The sequence below is a fragment of the Cyprinus carpio genome, chromosome A19 (genome assembly GCF_018340385.1).
Source record: "Cyprinus carpio isolate SPL01 chromosome A19, ASM1834038v1, whole genome shotgun sequence".
Taxonomy (NCBI): domain Eukaryota; kingdom Metazoa; phylum Chordata; class Actinopteri; order Cypriniformes; family Cyprinidae; genus Cyprinus; species Cyprinus carpio.
In genome coordinates, this window is record NC_056590.1 from 21,048,337 (window position 1) to 21,064,702 (window position 16,366).

The following is a 16,366-nucleotide window of genomic DNA, read 5'->3' on the forward strand; positions in this document are numbered from 1 at the left end:
CAAGAGGACAATAGAAAACAGTCAGTTAAAATCAGTTCATTGTTGATTCAGTGATGTCATCATCCAGCTCAGTTCACTTCACTTCCGATATTGTCTGTGCAATCAAGCCGACAATGTTGCCAGAAATTGTGTTCCCAAGTAAGTAAGCCAAAGGTGAAAGTGACAAGGAACCTAAACTACATCTGTGACAGAAATGGAGAAAAAAAAAGAAACCTGGTGAGAAACCAGGCTCAGTTAGGGGGCCAGTTTTCCTCTGGCCAGATGAAACCTGCATAGTGTGGTTTTAGTTCCAGGCTGCAACACACGTCAGATTAAGCAGAGGATTTGTTTGGTTCTTGTGGTCTTGATCCAATGGCTGATGAGCACTTCACAGGGAATCTGTCTCTAGGGTTCATCTAGTTGACATGGTGTCCGCTGACATTCAGTGCTGTAGAGGTCGTCTCTAGGTGCTGATTCACCATCTTATCTGGTTATGGACTGGATCCAAGTGACTGCAGTGACCATCTGATCTGAATACGGACTGGATCTGGGTGGCTACAGTGACCTCGGAATAAAAATGAAACTGACTAATATTAGCATAGATGCCATTCTTCTTACAATGTAATGAGTAGTGTTGGGTTCGAGTCCATGTAAGTTGAGTCCAAATCGAGTCAGTGTCTTTAACCAGTTGAGTTCGAGACAAGTCTGAGTCCAAAATGGTCTGAGTCAGATTCTAGTCCGGGTCCAAAATGGGCAGAGTCAAAGTCCAACCAATGGTACTATTTATTGGTATCTTAACATTGTTTTAACCTTTACAACTAGAAAAATGCAATGTTCATTTAAATGTAATAAAAGCAAATCTCTATTGCATCTTGCCATTTTGATTTTTGATTAATGATTAGTGTCCTGCTTTGCTTAGCAAACTTAAAGTCATGTAACCGAAGTTATGGCTGAATTGATTTATGTATTGTGACATATTTCAGAGTGAATCAGGTTTTAGAATGTGAAAAATTAAAGGGCGGGACTTGGCTTTATTCATCGTTAAAGTAAATGTAAAAATTCAGGAGTGGGGGTAGGAGTAGGTATCTCGGTGAATGGCACCTTAAGAGCAGAAAGTGCACCTTTTATCTCAATAAAAACAAGCTTTATATAATTTTTTATGATTTTTAATAAAATGTGAATTTTGAATAATCAAAATTAGTTTGTGTCTGCTTATTCTATTCATCAGTGTTTGAACCATTAAAGAAGAAACTGCGTTTTAATTTCTGGGTTAAAAAATGAATGGACACCAAAGTACACGGACCCCTTAGACAGTGCATTTTGAGGTTGTGTACACAATATCTTACTTTGGATGTTAAAGATCTTGGAATCTACTGAAAATTGTATTAAATTAGGCTAACAAATCAATACCATCGTTAGGACCGGTTTTTGTCATATTCGTCAATTAGCCAAAGTCAAACTTTTCTTAATCAGGAAAAGTTTTGAAACTATTATTCATGCTTTTATCTTCACATGACTGGACAACTGTTAATCTCTGTACGTCGGGTTACCTCTCTTTTCCATCTCTCTCCTTCAGTTGGTCCAAAATGCAGCTGCCCGTCTATTCACTGGAGCTGCAAACAAGACCATATTACACCAATCCTACGCACTCTGCATTGACTGCCAGAATGATATCGCATCGTTTTCAATTTTTTTTCTATTTGTTTATAAACAATCTAGCTCCTAAATATCTCTCTAATTTAATTGTCATTTACAATCCTTCTAGGCCACTCAGATCACAAAATTGTCATCTTTCGTCGGTACCACGATCTTGCCTGCAACGCAGTAGTTGGTCCTAAGCTGTGGAACAGCCTGCCGCTGTCTGTCAGAACTGCGCCTACATTAGCCGAATTCAAATCCATATTAAAAGCATTTTTTTTTTCTTGTGCTTTTAATTCTTTGTCATTTTTCATGTGCTTCTTCATATTATTTTCTTTTCTTAATTTTATGTACAGCACTTTGGCCAACTAAGGTTGATTTTAAATGTGCTTTATAAAAAAAATGACATTGAATTGAATTGAACTGAATTACATGTAATTAACGAGACAAATTTTTAAAAATCTTCCAAAATCTAAATGGCCCCTTAGCGAATTCATCCTAGCACGGACTCTAATGATAGCCATTTCAGCCGCTCTTTTAGCAAGTAGACTCCGCCAATGCAGCGCCGAGTTGCATTCCAAATCATTGCCGGCCATCAAGCAGAACGTGACAGGAAGAATGAAGGAGGCAGGGAAACAGAAGGATATTGGCAGACTGGATATACTCCGTAGGCTCAGCAATATCTTTCCCCTCACAGAAAGTAATTACACCGCTGTCAGCCAAAAAGTAAACAGGGGTGTCAACAGCACTGAACTCTGCATTGATACTTGTTTGCCTTGGATGCAGCTACGCTGTAAATCGATGGTTTGGTTGTGTTGGATGCTTAGGGCTCAGGTCTGCAACCGAGACTCACAAGCTGGACTAATCAAAAGGTGGCAAACTGAACAAATGACAAATTTGACCAAAAATTGCCCTCAGCATTTGTTGCCTCTTACCAGTAAAAAGGCTAAATTGTGGCTTATCCCACAGTCTAGAGCTGAAAACCAGATTTAGAATTTTATGAATATGCACCATTCAGAGGGGAGAAGCAAAAATAATGATCTCCGCTGTCATACTGTAAATCTTGTTACATGGCCCTGGATATTAGAAGGATTAATTCTGGTCAGTCACTGCATTGTTGCTCTATTTATCTGTTTATTGATATATTCTTATTGAAATTCCATTTACATTATGGGGGTTAGCGAGGTTCCAGGTTCCATCAGTGATGGGGCATAAGGTTACATGTAACCCTTGGAATTACAAGCACCACCGTTCTCATGAGTGAGACACTTAACCAGAGGTTACTGTGGTGGACCGTTTTCTACAATTAATGTAGCATAAGCTGTCAACAGTTAATGAATGCCCTTCATCTGTCTGATACACACTCACCTCTGCTCTCCTTCTCTCCTGCTTTCTGCCAGCTATGCAAATGTGAAGAAATGCAGTAATGAAGGACGTGCACTGATGCAGCTGGACTTCCAGCAGTTCCTGATGAAGCTGGAGAAGCTCACCGACCTCAGACCAATTCCAGACAAGGAGTTCGTAGAGACCTACATCAAAGCATACTACCTTACTGAGAACGACATGGAGCAGTTCATCAAGAACCACAGGGTAAGATGGATGACAATACAATGTAGACTGGTTTTTAAATGGCGCTAAGAGGATTTAATACTTAAAAAATTGCTAAATGCTTTGAAATTGCTAAAAAGTTAAATCAATTAAAAACACATCAGAAGTAATCAAATCAAAAGCAATCAAGGCTAAATGAACTAAAGAATATGAAATATTATATATTTGATCTTATTCACAGAAATGCATCAAACTTACAAACCTGGCAACATTTCTTTCTGAAATTTAAATTAGATATCTTTTTAAAACACCCATCTTAAAACTTCAAGTCAAAATTACAATATCTCAAAGCTAATCAAATTTTCTATCACCATCAAAACCATTGTGAAAATTCTATATGTATGTCATGCAGCACTAATTGATTCCAATTTAAATGTTAAAAAAGCCCTGTGATGCTGCTTAGGAAAGCATGTCATGCAAGGCAGGCTTTAATTCCTCATTAAAATGATGTAAGCCATCTCCAGTAGAGATTTATCACGAGTTTGTTTTGTGTTTGACCAGGAGTACTCTATGAAGCAGCTGACCAACCTGGTCAACGTCTGCCTCGGGTCCCACATCAACAAGAAAGCGCGACAGAAACTCCTCGCAGCTATCGATGACATTGACCGTCCGAAAAGATAAATAAATGTCACCGAACTACCCCACCCAACTCCACAGAACGGTCACAAAAAAACAAAAACAAAAAAAAACACACACACAGCCCTACACTGTTACTTGTCTCTATTATCGTGTGCTGCCTGCATTTTCTTTTTTTTTTTTTTTTTCTTTTTTTTTTAAACCATGCAAACGTTTGTGGTTTCTGTTTACATTTTATTATGAATGCAAGCAGGACATGCTCTGACTACACACGAAACGGTCATTTGAAGAGCTGTAAGAGATAATGGATAATGAAGGTGTTATTAGTATCACTTAAATAGCAACACCGATGAACACTCATGCGCTATCAAACAGTAATTTAAACATAGCTGTGGCTAAGAAAATATATTCTTGAGATATTTCCTTTTTGAAGAATTTGTGATAGTTCTGTTGCATAGGGCTTTTTAAAATGATACCAAGATCTCCCCTAACACACTGAGACTCCGTCTCTGATATTGTTCACAAAAGGCATGTGCGTTCCTTGTCTGGCTTTGACAGGTCACTGTCAGTTTGCTATGTGTACGTTGCTGGTATCGCCCCCTGTTACCTCAACTTATTTTGTTGGTATTGATTTCATCATTTATGACCAGATTCCAGAGACTTATTGTTGTCATTTTCGTGAAACACATTTGTGCAGGAATGTGATTACTTAGCATTACTTAGTAATAGTTGTAAAAGAGGAAAGACTCTACAAAAAAAAAAAAGACCTGAAACCTTCCTGTTAGAAAGTGATAAAACTATTTATTTCAGATGCTTTACTTCTGAAATGCAGAGATGCTGTATTTCGCCTGCTGAAATGTGTTGCTTTGTTTGTGGTTAATATATTGTGTAATAATATTCATCTGTACCAAGTTGAAGGCAAGGTCGTACAATAAATACGCTAACATTTTTATCATGTGAATGATATTTTATAATTCTGTTTTATCCTTTTTTCCTTTTTTTGGTGATATGAAAACTTATCACAATACGCCAATGTACTGTATTCACTCCACTAGTCGCCATTTGAATATGTTTTGATGTTCAAGTGTTCTGACTCCTCGCATTAAAAAAACATATTGGCTGAATGTAAGCTGTGTGCTTAGTGAAACTGAAAAATGAAGTTGCTGATCTGACTCCCTGAACATGCCTCTGTTTCCCGTTCTAGTCTAGCTGTTAGAAGTTAGCGTAGGACTAGACCCTCCCTCCTGACCTCTTGTAGTGCAGTCAGCAGAAAAAAAAGAAACACGTCACCATTTATAAAACCTGCTCAGATATTTTTAGCGCAGCTTTGCATTTATTCATTTATATTTTTTTAATCCAAGTACACCACATGCTCCACTTTAGTAGAAACTCAGTAGTAGATCAACAGTTAGGTTATCAGCACACATTACAAATTCAATTTTTTTTCATTAACAATAATAACAAGTTCATTAACAACATTTCACAATGACATATTACCCTTCAGGTATGTTTTTTTTTTTTTTTTTTTTTCCATGCGCTGTTTAGTTCCCTTTAATCCTCTACAGGAAGTGAAGCTTTAGTACTAATTAATTGGCTTCTCCTCCTCCTGTTGTGCTGCACTTGAAATAGCCTGCTTGGGATGGAGAGTATGTATTGATTTGGCCGTGACTCACCGTAAGTGGGAGGCATTTTTATGGTTTTTTAATGGCCAGAAGGGGGGCCGTCTGGAAATCATTGTGTTCTAAAACATCAGAGGACCACCTGAGAGAACATCTTCCCTCACACTTTTATAACCATGCATAGCAGTTTATCATTTACTGAAGTATAAAAAAACAGTGCCAGAGAGTGTCTCCTATGAACTGGTAACTCACATTCGTAGTGCAGGTAATTTCATCCTGTAGGTGCTATTTTTATTTTATTTTATTATATATTTTTTTGTTTTGTTTTATTTTATATTTTATCATTTTATTTTATTTCAGATCTTTTTATTAGCCTTTACTATTTTATTTAATTTACTAGTAAAACAAAATTAACTAATCCGATCTACTTGAAAGTTCAAAAACAAACAAATGTAGAGGGTGCTCTTTCCTCAAATCATCAAAAATTGCTTTCAATGATCAAATTCAACCAATTCAGCTATTTCATAATGCAAACATTTCAAAAAAATAAACACTTTATTAAAAAATGCTTATTGTAAACCCGCCCTTGTCAGCATGCTTCCTGCTTCAGAACAACATTATCACATTTGCATATATAATAATTGCAATTTATCTTCCTTCTACTGTCTGTTTGTATACTGAATTATGGTATACTGTTTGTATACTTCTTCCTTGCATATATTTAAGCATCTATAGCTGCCAGAATCATCTTCTAAAACCTAATTTTGCCTAAAAAGCAGTAAAAAAAAAATTCTGCCTTGCATGCCCAGGAAATGCAAATGTAGTTGTATCTGTTGCAAGTACTCACATGTGTGTGGTGTGCTGCAGTTCCTCCTCAGTGAACCTGCTTGAATCATACCATATTGAGGCATGTGCTCCTGATCAAGGTTGACTTTTCACGCTTGTTTATTTTAGATAGCTATGCTTGACTCCATCAGCACCATCTATTTTTGTGTACACACCAGTGATTCTCAACTGGTTTGGACCCACATTTTCCCATGGTCATCATCATCATCATCATCATATATATATATATATATATATATATATATATATATATATATATATATATATATATATATATATTAGGGATGTCAGTCGATTAAATTTTTTAATCTAATTAATTACAGAGTGCTGCAATTAATTAATCGCAAATTTGGCTGTTAAAATACCCCCCAAAGATAATTTAAAGCTATTATCATGTTAAATGTTTAGGCTACAATGGCCTAACATAAAGTATGGAACATAAAAGAAGATAATTCAAGAAACATCTCAGTATTTTTTGTTCATGCAACGAAATTCACTAGTGACCAAAACATCTTAGTTACCAACGGTATTCAAAATACCTTTTTTATGTTGTGCAAAAGAAAGTAAGTCATTCAGTTTTGAAAAAACATGAGCGTGAGTAAATGATGACAGAATTTATTTATTCATTTTTGGTGAACTATCCCTTTAATGTTTTTTTTGTTTTTGTTTTTTTCAATAAATGAAATGATACTTTAATGTAGAAACTAAAACTACCAGCAAATGGCGTTCAAATGGCTTATTCATTCAGGAACTAAACACCGCTGTGTTGCTCGGAGATGCACAGCAGTTCTGCTGTGGCTTTATAGGTCAAATTTTTGTTGACAAAATTGAACAAAATGCACAATATTGTGTTTAAATTTTGCACAGTATCAAGTTCTTATTTACTGAACTGTTGTATGAAATCACATTTGCACTCATGTTCTTCGTGATTAAAAAAATCAGCGCTCGTGTGATATTGCTCTCCCTGCTCATGTGATATCACTTATCATATGATATATATATATAAATATATATATATATATATATATATATATATATATATATATATATATATATATATATATATATATGAAACAAAAACGCATACGGGGCATTTTTTGGGCATAACTGCATTTATGGAGTTGTTGTCCTGCATCATTTTTGTCAACAGTCAATTGTATGAAATGTAAGATGGCATACAGGTCTGGGGGTGGGTCCAGTGCGTTAACTGCGTTAAAATATTTTAATCATGTTATTTTTTCATAACTAATTAAACTGCATTAAACTGACAGCCCTATACATACATATATATAATATAAATAAGATATTAAAAAAAATTATTAATAGGAGTCGTATACTAAACTTATTGCAGTATTTGACTGTATTGCATAGATAGGTATAACATTTGAGTACTGAATAAGCCAAATTCAAGTCTTCATGATCTCACATGCACAACCGGTTTACTGTACAAACACAAAATTTTACTGTTTGCATTTCTAGTACAACCCTCTTTCCTTAGCTCAAGTATGCAAACCTCTTTGCCGCATGCACTGGAATAAATGGCAGAAAATGGCAACATGATCGTTTTATAAAGTATGTGCATATGTGCTTCATCTTTCCTGGAGGAACCAGCTGTGGTGGGATGAGTGAACGCAGGCTACAGTAGATGGGGAACAGATTATTGCTCCCCCATAATATTTTGTAAACTATAGCCCCCCTAAAAATGGCCTAGTGACGCCCATGCTAATTAAAATGGAGACTTTTCATTTTTTTCTGATTGTCTTGTTTTTCCTAATTGACCTTTACAGATCTTTACCAATCTCCTCTGACATTGTAAATGGTTTCATAGCACAGAGTTACTCAATTATTAGCAGTGACATTTTCGTGATGGTCACATCAGCCGTACTTCAGCTGCACTATCACTCAGCAAAGCATTTCTTTGTCATATTGAGACATCCGAGGTGACGGATTCAGTTATATATTTTATGATCGTTTGCGTTACATGAGCAGCCTGGGAATTCATGCCAGGATTTATTGGATCTTATTGGTCCCATGGCAAAAGCCACATTCTTACTTAGCTGGATTTATATCCCATGCACAAGGTGTAGTGAGACATTTTTCAAGCTTTGTCTTCCTTCTCAGTCCATCTCTCTGTAAACAAAGAACATGTGGAAATGTGAGTACTGAGCACTCTGAAGGCTCTGTGCAGGTTGCCCTGACAACACCCCCATCATTCAGTTGCAGGAGCATTTTACCATGGTACCGGGATTACCGGCTCTACAGACTCTCCGCCACTTGTTTTTTGACTTGTGTGGGTCAATGATTTTGTTTGCTTGTGTTTACATGCTTATTTCTACTTCCTCAATACAATTACATCTTGGAAAAAGCATCTGCATGCTTAAATAAAGTTTGTAAACCCTTTTTTTTTTCTTCTTCGTCTTTTTACAGCAATGCTATAGGAGAACTATTTAGGCTTCTCAAAGAAACTTTCATTGAAAAGGTCTTAAAAGAAATGTTTTTGGCTTAATGCTAAAAAGATTTGAATAATCTAAGGCTACATTGCAGTCTACATTAATCACCTTTTTATCTACGTTTTGGCTGTCTGTGCACAGTGAGACATTGTTTTTGTCCAGCAAAACCAGAGCATTTTGAAGACTCTCTCCCAAGTAGATACATTTAAAAACTGTAGCATGGACTGTGAAAATGGAGGTATTTGAAAACCATGCTGCATGTTTAGTCATGTGATGCGTATTGTACCAATAGATATGTGTTTATAGCATTATGTTCCTGCTATGTGTTGCTAAAGATACACTCTTAAAAACAAAGGTTATTTTACAGCATTGATATTACCATGAAGAACCTTAACATCCATGGAATCTTTCCAAGAGAAAAAAATATTCTTTCAAAAACTGTTCATTGAAAGCTTCGAGGAACCCAAAATTGTTATTTTATGGCATCTCGGTGAAAACACCCTTTTAGAACCTTTTTTGTTGTTGTTGTTTTTGTTTTTCAGAGTGTAAATGCTACTTTGTACAATCTTCATATACTTTTCTACAAAGATTAAAGAATATTTACTTGCAATTGCGTTTTAGACCATTCCACTTAGTGGTGAGATGTTTTGCTAATAAATTGATCATGTCAGAAGAATAGCTAATTTTATTATAACTGAGAATTTTATTCTAACTGGTCTCTGACTGCTTTTCCAGGGATGGTTTTTCTGACAGGTAGACATATTTGATATAATTTTATCATTAATCATAAGTCTTATGCATTTTTTATGTTGACTATGCAGGAGGCTGTCTTTAGACATTATGGGGACAGCTCAATATTTTGAGCAACGTCAGATATGCCAGTTCTGCAGGTAAACAGCAATATTTAGAATTCAGACCCTTGAGCATAATATGAGATGGCAGATTGAAAGTGTATTTATTGTGCAGTCAGTTTGTCTTATCGATTCAGAGCTAGCTTTAATTGGACTGTCTGTGGGAAAACAAGTACATGGTCGATAGAAGTGAAAGAGCAGCAAAAGATTTGTTTACATGGACATTAATATAAAATACCATCCGAATGCTACAATATCACAATTTTGTGAATAATCTGTTGCTCTTTCAAAAGTAGGCAGACAAGCTTAATTTCAACACCAGAATTTTGGTGTCAGCAGTTTAACTGTGACGCTCACTTCCTTTTAAAGGGGTGTTTAATTGAAATACGTCCTATTTTATGGACATTTAAGATTTAATTATATATGTTTTGACTATTATGAAGACATTTTCAGTATTATTCTGATCATACTGTGAGTCTTAAGCTTTATGAGGCTGAAGGAATGGATATGATTGTTCAGCTCCATAAAGTCTGAGCTCTGTAATGTAAGAAAGTAACAAATCTCACAGCCTTCCTGCCAGATTAAAGCCGTTTGGATGCAACACATTTTTGGATTTGTCTTCAGTGTGAGTTGTAGCCTTAGTTGAAAAGAAATTACACGAGTCATTGAAAGAACAGCCATTTGTATCCACAACATAAACAAAACACAGAAATCCGCTGTTATTTTGGAAGCTAAAACAGATGAATTCAAAGTTAAATTATATATATGTCTGTGTGTGTGGATATATATATTGGTTTACGTTTAAAAATATTCCTTTTGCCATTAATTGTAAAAATCCAGTGAGATTTTTGTTTGCACAAGGAGTCTGACAGCAGCCAGTGCTCCACACAGAGATCAGATCTCACCATCATCCAGTCTGTCTGGGATTACATGAAGAAACAGAAAAAACTGAGACAGACTAAACCCAAAACAGCTGTGGCAATGTCTACAAAACACTTGAAGAGTACACTTGCACATAGTTTTCAGGTAGATTTACAGGAAGTACCTAGGACAAATGTGGTTTGATTGATTTGATCTAGTTAAAAAGTATATATAATTATTCTACTCTAATTTTATTTGGTTTTCATCTCTCTCTCTCTCTCTCTCTGTTAGGATCTACTCTAATTTTATTTGGTTTTCAGCTTTGCGTTTAAACAGCTATTTATGCAAAAATCAGTTTGCTGATCAATAAATGCTAATGAAAGTCATAACCTTGATAACGGGGGAACAATATCACTGACATTTTTTTGTATTATTATTTTATTCGTTTTGCTTAAAATGGCACTATGCGGTTTAATAGCATTTAAAGACATTTTTATGATGAAATGTTTAATATATTTAAAAAAAATTACAATGTGAAAAATGCAACCATTTCAAATAATTACTTGTCGGCTTTTAAATGGAGGATGCAAATTATTTATCATAGTATCACCAAGGAAATATTGTATATTAATTCAACTATTAAGTAAAAAAAGAATAAACTGACAATGCATGTCATGAGTTTCAAAAGTCCAGAGTTTGCTGACAGAAATGTGCATGCAGTGAAGGACTGTCCGTGACAGAGGGAGCAGTGGGTCCAGATAAGCTCAGTTTGAGAGACATACGCTGATTGATTCATGGCAGCGGTGCTAAGCCCAGCGAACCTCAGGTGCACCTCATCCTGAGCTGAACTCTGTTCTCACGTCCCTCCTCTTGGCCACGCGCACTGTTTCTGTGCTTGGACGTGGGCCGAGGTGACGGTGATTGAAGGAATGGCAGATCCCCAGTCACTATGAGTCAGCTGCAACTTCATGATGCATATGATTCGGAAACTAGATTTTCCATTTCCTGAAGCAAAAACCATAAATTCTTTTGCAGCAAATGCAATCAAGTCCAGATATCAGTTCAATATATAACATGTCATATTATATATCGGCTGCGTCTGAAACCTAAAGCAGTCTGTGAGTTTCAGACATGCTTTCAAATAATCAAATGGCATGTCTAATTATCTAGAACAAATTCAAGAGCACTTTACACCGCAAAAAATATCCTATTCTTATGTTAAGACTTCTTACATCATTTTGCATCTGTCAAATAACACCAAGAAAGTAAATGATTTTTGTGGTGTAGACATAACCAAGCAAATATTTAGTGAGTTCAATGATTATTTCTTAGAAGAAAAGCATTTGTGCATTTGAAATTAATTTGCCTGCTTATTTATTTATTTTTCACTTTCCTCCAATGCCAAACCACACACAGAGGAATGTGAGTTATCATTGCCTTCAAAAACTGGCCAGATGGTGGCCACGGTCTCACTACAATATACAATACAATGACAAAATGTTTCGATTATGCGATCATGTTTTTGCCTGTAGACAGTGTTTGAGAGAGAGGCTGTGTTGTGTAAGTACATTAAGACAGAGTTTTGTGGTAATTGTTCATTTTAGAGCTCTATTATACATTTTCAAGTGAGTAACATTGTGATGTTATTATTATTATTCATGTATTCTGTAACCACTTAGCTCGGCATTAAATCAAGGACCCGTTCATAAATCTGCATTAGACTTTGTTTATTGGGGTAAAATGAAGATCCCCGGAATTTATTCAGAATGTAAAAAAAAAACAAACAAACAAAAAAAACCTAACAGCTGTTTTATATCTGACATAGCTAAATAACTAATTCATAATGCACTTAACAGATGCATGAACACATGCATATGTCCTGCAAAACAGCTGACGATACAAAACCTTCACTTCAGGATCCTAACTTCTGAAATTCACTTCTTGAAAACCATATCTCTGCATATTATACTAGCTCTTACAAATGAAGTTTCCAAAAGGGGGGGTTTCCTAGTAATGCCATAGAAAAAACATTTTGGTTCCAAAAAGAACCTTTTAGAGTACTGATCTTGAAATAACCTCTTTTTGAAGAACATTTTTAGAATCTGAAGAATGTTTTTCCACTTTAAAGAAGTGCAATGGAAAGGTTCTGTGGATGTTAAAGGTTTTTCTTTGTTTTGTCGATCCCAATAAAGAACATATTTAAGAGTGTATGTTTGATTATATTTAATATATTGTCACATTAGTACAACAACTGACTTTTGGTTGTTAAATGTTTTGGAATGATCAGAGGTCATGTGTTATTGAACAAGGCTCTTGGAAATGACCTGCTGATTCCTGCATAAATGCTCTGAGTGAGAGGCCAAGACATTTGGCATTTGTGTGTGTCCTTCACCACCCCTCAGCTATTAATCCTGCTCTTCTTTCCCACTGTCCTGCGTGTGATTTTTTTTACACAGTGACCTCTGCTGAAAGAAAGAGATGGCAGACATGGGGAGAAAATAAAGGTCAGGTTTTGTGGGATTTTCTGTGAAGTGCCAATAGAGAGTTTGCTTCTATTTGTATAATCACGATTATGCTTTTTTCTTGCCTAATGGGTTTTTCATCAAAGCCGATGCAGGCAATGCTTTGTGCTCCCAGCAGATGCGATCAAATAGCAGGGGCTTAGGCCAACTTACTATTCAACTCATCAGAGATCAGAAAGAGCTCTAGACCCTAGACAGACATTAATCGGTTTAAACGCTCAATCTCAGCTTCTCACCATTTCAACTCATTATCAAAAAATAAATAAATAAATAAATAAATAAATAAATAAATAATGGATATATATTTTGCCAATGTAGTGTTTAACTATAGAAAAATATAGAAATGTATAGAAATTCAGTTCAAAAACCAATCATATCATAAAGTATTACTGTTTAAATATAAATACATTATCAAATATTTAATATATTATAAAATATTATATATGTATATTTAATTTTGATTTTTTTAATTGTGATGGCCTTATTTTTAGCAGTTGTTGCAAAGTTTTAAAAAAAGCGCTGCACACGGATGATTTCTTTGATGAACAGAGTTTGTATAATGCAGTATTTGTCTGACAAACAGTCACATTAGAATTATATTTTTTTACTGTAATTTCTTGATCAAATTAATGTATTTAATAATTTATTTATAAATCAGTTCATGAAAAAAAAAATCAGAGTAAATCCAAATTTTTTAACAATTTGTACTTTGGTTATCCCTTAAAATCCCAAATTAAAACGGTTTCACTTGCTGTTCTGACATGCATTCTGAAAAATTTTAATAATATAATAATAATAATGCTAACACTTTATTTTAAAACTCTTATTAACAGTGAATATGTGAATGGAGTCTGCCTTTAGAAAATCACTGTACTTAATGGAACAGAGGGATGTTTTCTTATTCTAAGTATTACCATAATAGTAAATGCAAAAAAAAAAAAAAAAAATCCTGTTTTCAATGTGAGGATTACAAGTCTGTCAGATCACCACCTTTTATATTAACAATTCCAGATTTAGAGAACATAACTAATTATTCACCAACATTAATACATTTTTTTTTTACTGGTGTGGTGTATATATATGTGTGTATATATAGGTATATATACAGTATATATATATATATATATATATATATATATATATATATATATATATATATATATATATATATATATATATATATATATATATATATACAGCCATTCTTTCCATTTTGCTTGCATATGAATATTAATAGAAATATAATGGAACAGAGGGATGTTTTGGAAAAAAGCTATTAGTTTGTTCTTTCACTTGTCTTAGCCATTCTTTCCATTTTGCTTGCATATTAATAGAAGTAGACATGGGTGATAATTGATACTTCATGAAAAGCTCTACTGTACGTTATGAATGCAGAGACCTGACGGCCTGCATTCAGATTAAGTCTTAGGGCACTGAGGAACTCATCATGGAGATAAATGGAAATCAATCTCACATGCTATTCAAATATATTAATATTCACTGTTTGTATTTCTGTTTCTCAAAGAACATTCTTGGAAACATAAACAGCAGTTCTGGTCTGTGCATGTGTGTGCGTGTTACCAAACTGACTGTTTTTAATGAATCTGTCACTCAGACTTTATAGAGTTGAAGATCTTCCCATCATGCTTAAAGGCTGTAAAGATCAGAGGTAAACTAACCCTCTCAAATGTTTACATATCCTATTTGCAGAACAGACTAAGAATTAGTCTAAGGTTTAGCCACCAATAATCACCTAAAGAATCAGTAAACACAAATTACCAGCGAAGCCTTAGAGCCAGACTCAGTTAAATCCTTCTTGACAGAAACATTCAACTTTTACAGTAAAAGCTAATTGTCATTCAGAAATGTTCTCAGCCCTTTTTTCACTAATATACGTACTTTAAAAACTTAACTTTGATCAAAAAATTTTGGTCGTAGGAGTCATATAGAGATTATGCTCTTTTTCTGCTGAACTCTAATAGGGCAGGTCATAATCATATTATCTTAACAGCACTAAATTTTGTCCAGATTTCACAGTGACAAAAAATGTATTATAATGAGAAATAAAAAGACATTTCATGGCCAAACTGCAAGATACTTGAATCTTCTTAATGTAACAGGACCACTGGGGTCTCCTCTCTTAACTATTATGTTCAGACATTGCACAAATGGCTTATGGAAATCATTTACTGAGAATGATAATTGTATATCTGTTCATACAGCTGTACTGAGTGATTCTCTTTCATATATCCCGTGGGGCTCGCAGATTGCACAGTTATTATGTCATGATACAATCAGTAGTGTTTGTGATGAAGTCAAATCCACTGTCATTGTCTTCAACACAAAGAGATGAAAGAGATTCAAACGCCTGGAGAAAAGCTGAATCAAACGCTCACCATTGTTATATGTAGCGTTTTGTTTCTGTATGTGATTATGTACCACTTCCCCCGACATGACTAAATATTAATCTCACGGTCCGTGACGTGACATCAGCAGAGTTTGTGTTAAATACACATGATTTATTGGTGTCTGTTCAATCTAAAGTTTTCAGAAATTAATGGTTGAGATGCGTCATTCATTGTATGAGCTAAGGGTTGCACTTTATTTTACAGTACGTGTACTTACATGTGCTTATAGTGTACTTACAGTGTATTTATCTAAGAAAGTTCTGGTAATACAAAGTAACTACATGGGGTAGGGTTAGGTTTAGGGGTATGTTCATGATTAGTACCTAGTTATTACATAGTTATTGTAATTACTATAATAAGTACATAGTATGTACATGAGGAACAGGACTGTAAAATAAAGTGCTACCGAGCTAAGAGAAGTCAGGAATATTGATTATTGAGGAATATCAATTGAAATTAACTGAAAATATTCCTTGAAATCATCTGTTTGTAATTTCTCAATTTCCAAACAATAACACACAAATTTGGTCACAGAAACCAACCAAAAAAGAAAGCAAATATCAAAGTGCCAGTATCATAAGTCAGTAAAGAGAGACCACAGTAAACATTTTCATAAATATATATCTGATTGAAATAGCTGAACAAAACAACATCATCACTAGACTGTCATTTCTGGATCAATAGCAAATGAAACTGAATGATTTTCAGAATCAAACTTGAGATATATTCACAGTGTATGTTTATGGATGACATAATCGACATAAAAACCTTTATACTCACAAATCAAATTAACTCATTGGATTTTGTGACTCAAGATGAAAAATGCAATCAGGAATTCATAGTTTATTTGCACCTAATTATCATTCAGATAATAAAGAATGTGTAAGATTCATATAACAGTTTGAAACCCACTTTTTACCTTGCATGGTTAAATTCAGTTATTCCCCATAAATGATGCTACTGGCCACAGAAGGGCCAAATATTTGATATTTATGTCACATTTATGCA

At 34.6% G+C, this 16,366-nt stretch overlaps 1 protein-coding gene across 2 annotated transcripts in view; it reads left to right on the forward strand.

Annotated features, from left to right (window-relative positions):
* The window catches only part of vps50 (VPS50 EARP/GARPII complex subunit), a 124,548-nt gene extending 119,623 nt beyond the window's left edge, over positions 1-4,925 (forward strand). For both annotated transcript variants that reach the window (XM_042776964.1, XM_042776965.1), the window contains 2 exons: positions 3,018-3,207; positions 3,727-4,925. In XM_042776964.1, the coding sequence (XP_042632898.1) occupies positions 3,018-3,207; positions 3,727-3,846 (310 nt within the window). In that variant the 3' untranslated portion in view covers positions 3,847-4,925. The remainder of the gene's footprint in view (positions 1-3,017; positions 3,208-3,726) is intronic.
* Positions 4,926-16,366: the final 11,441 nt, after the last annotated feature.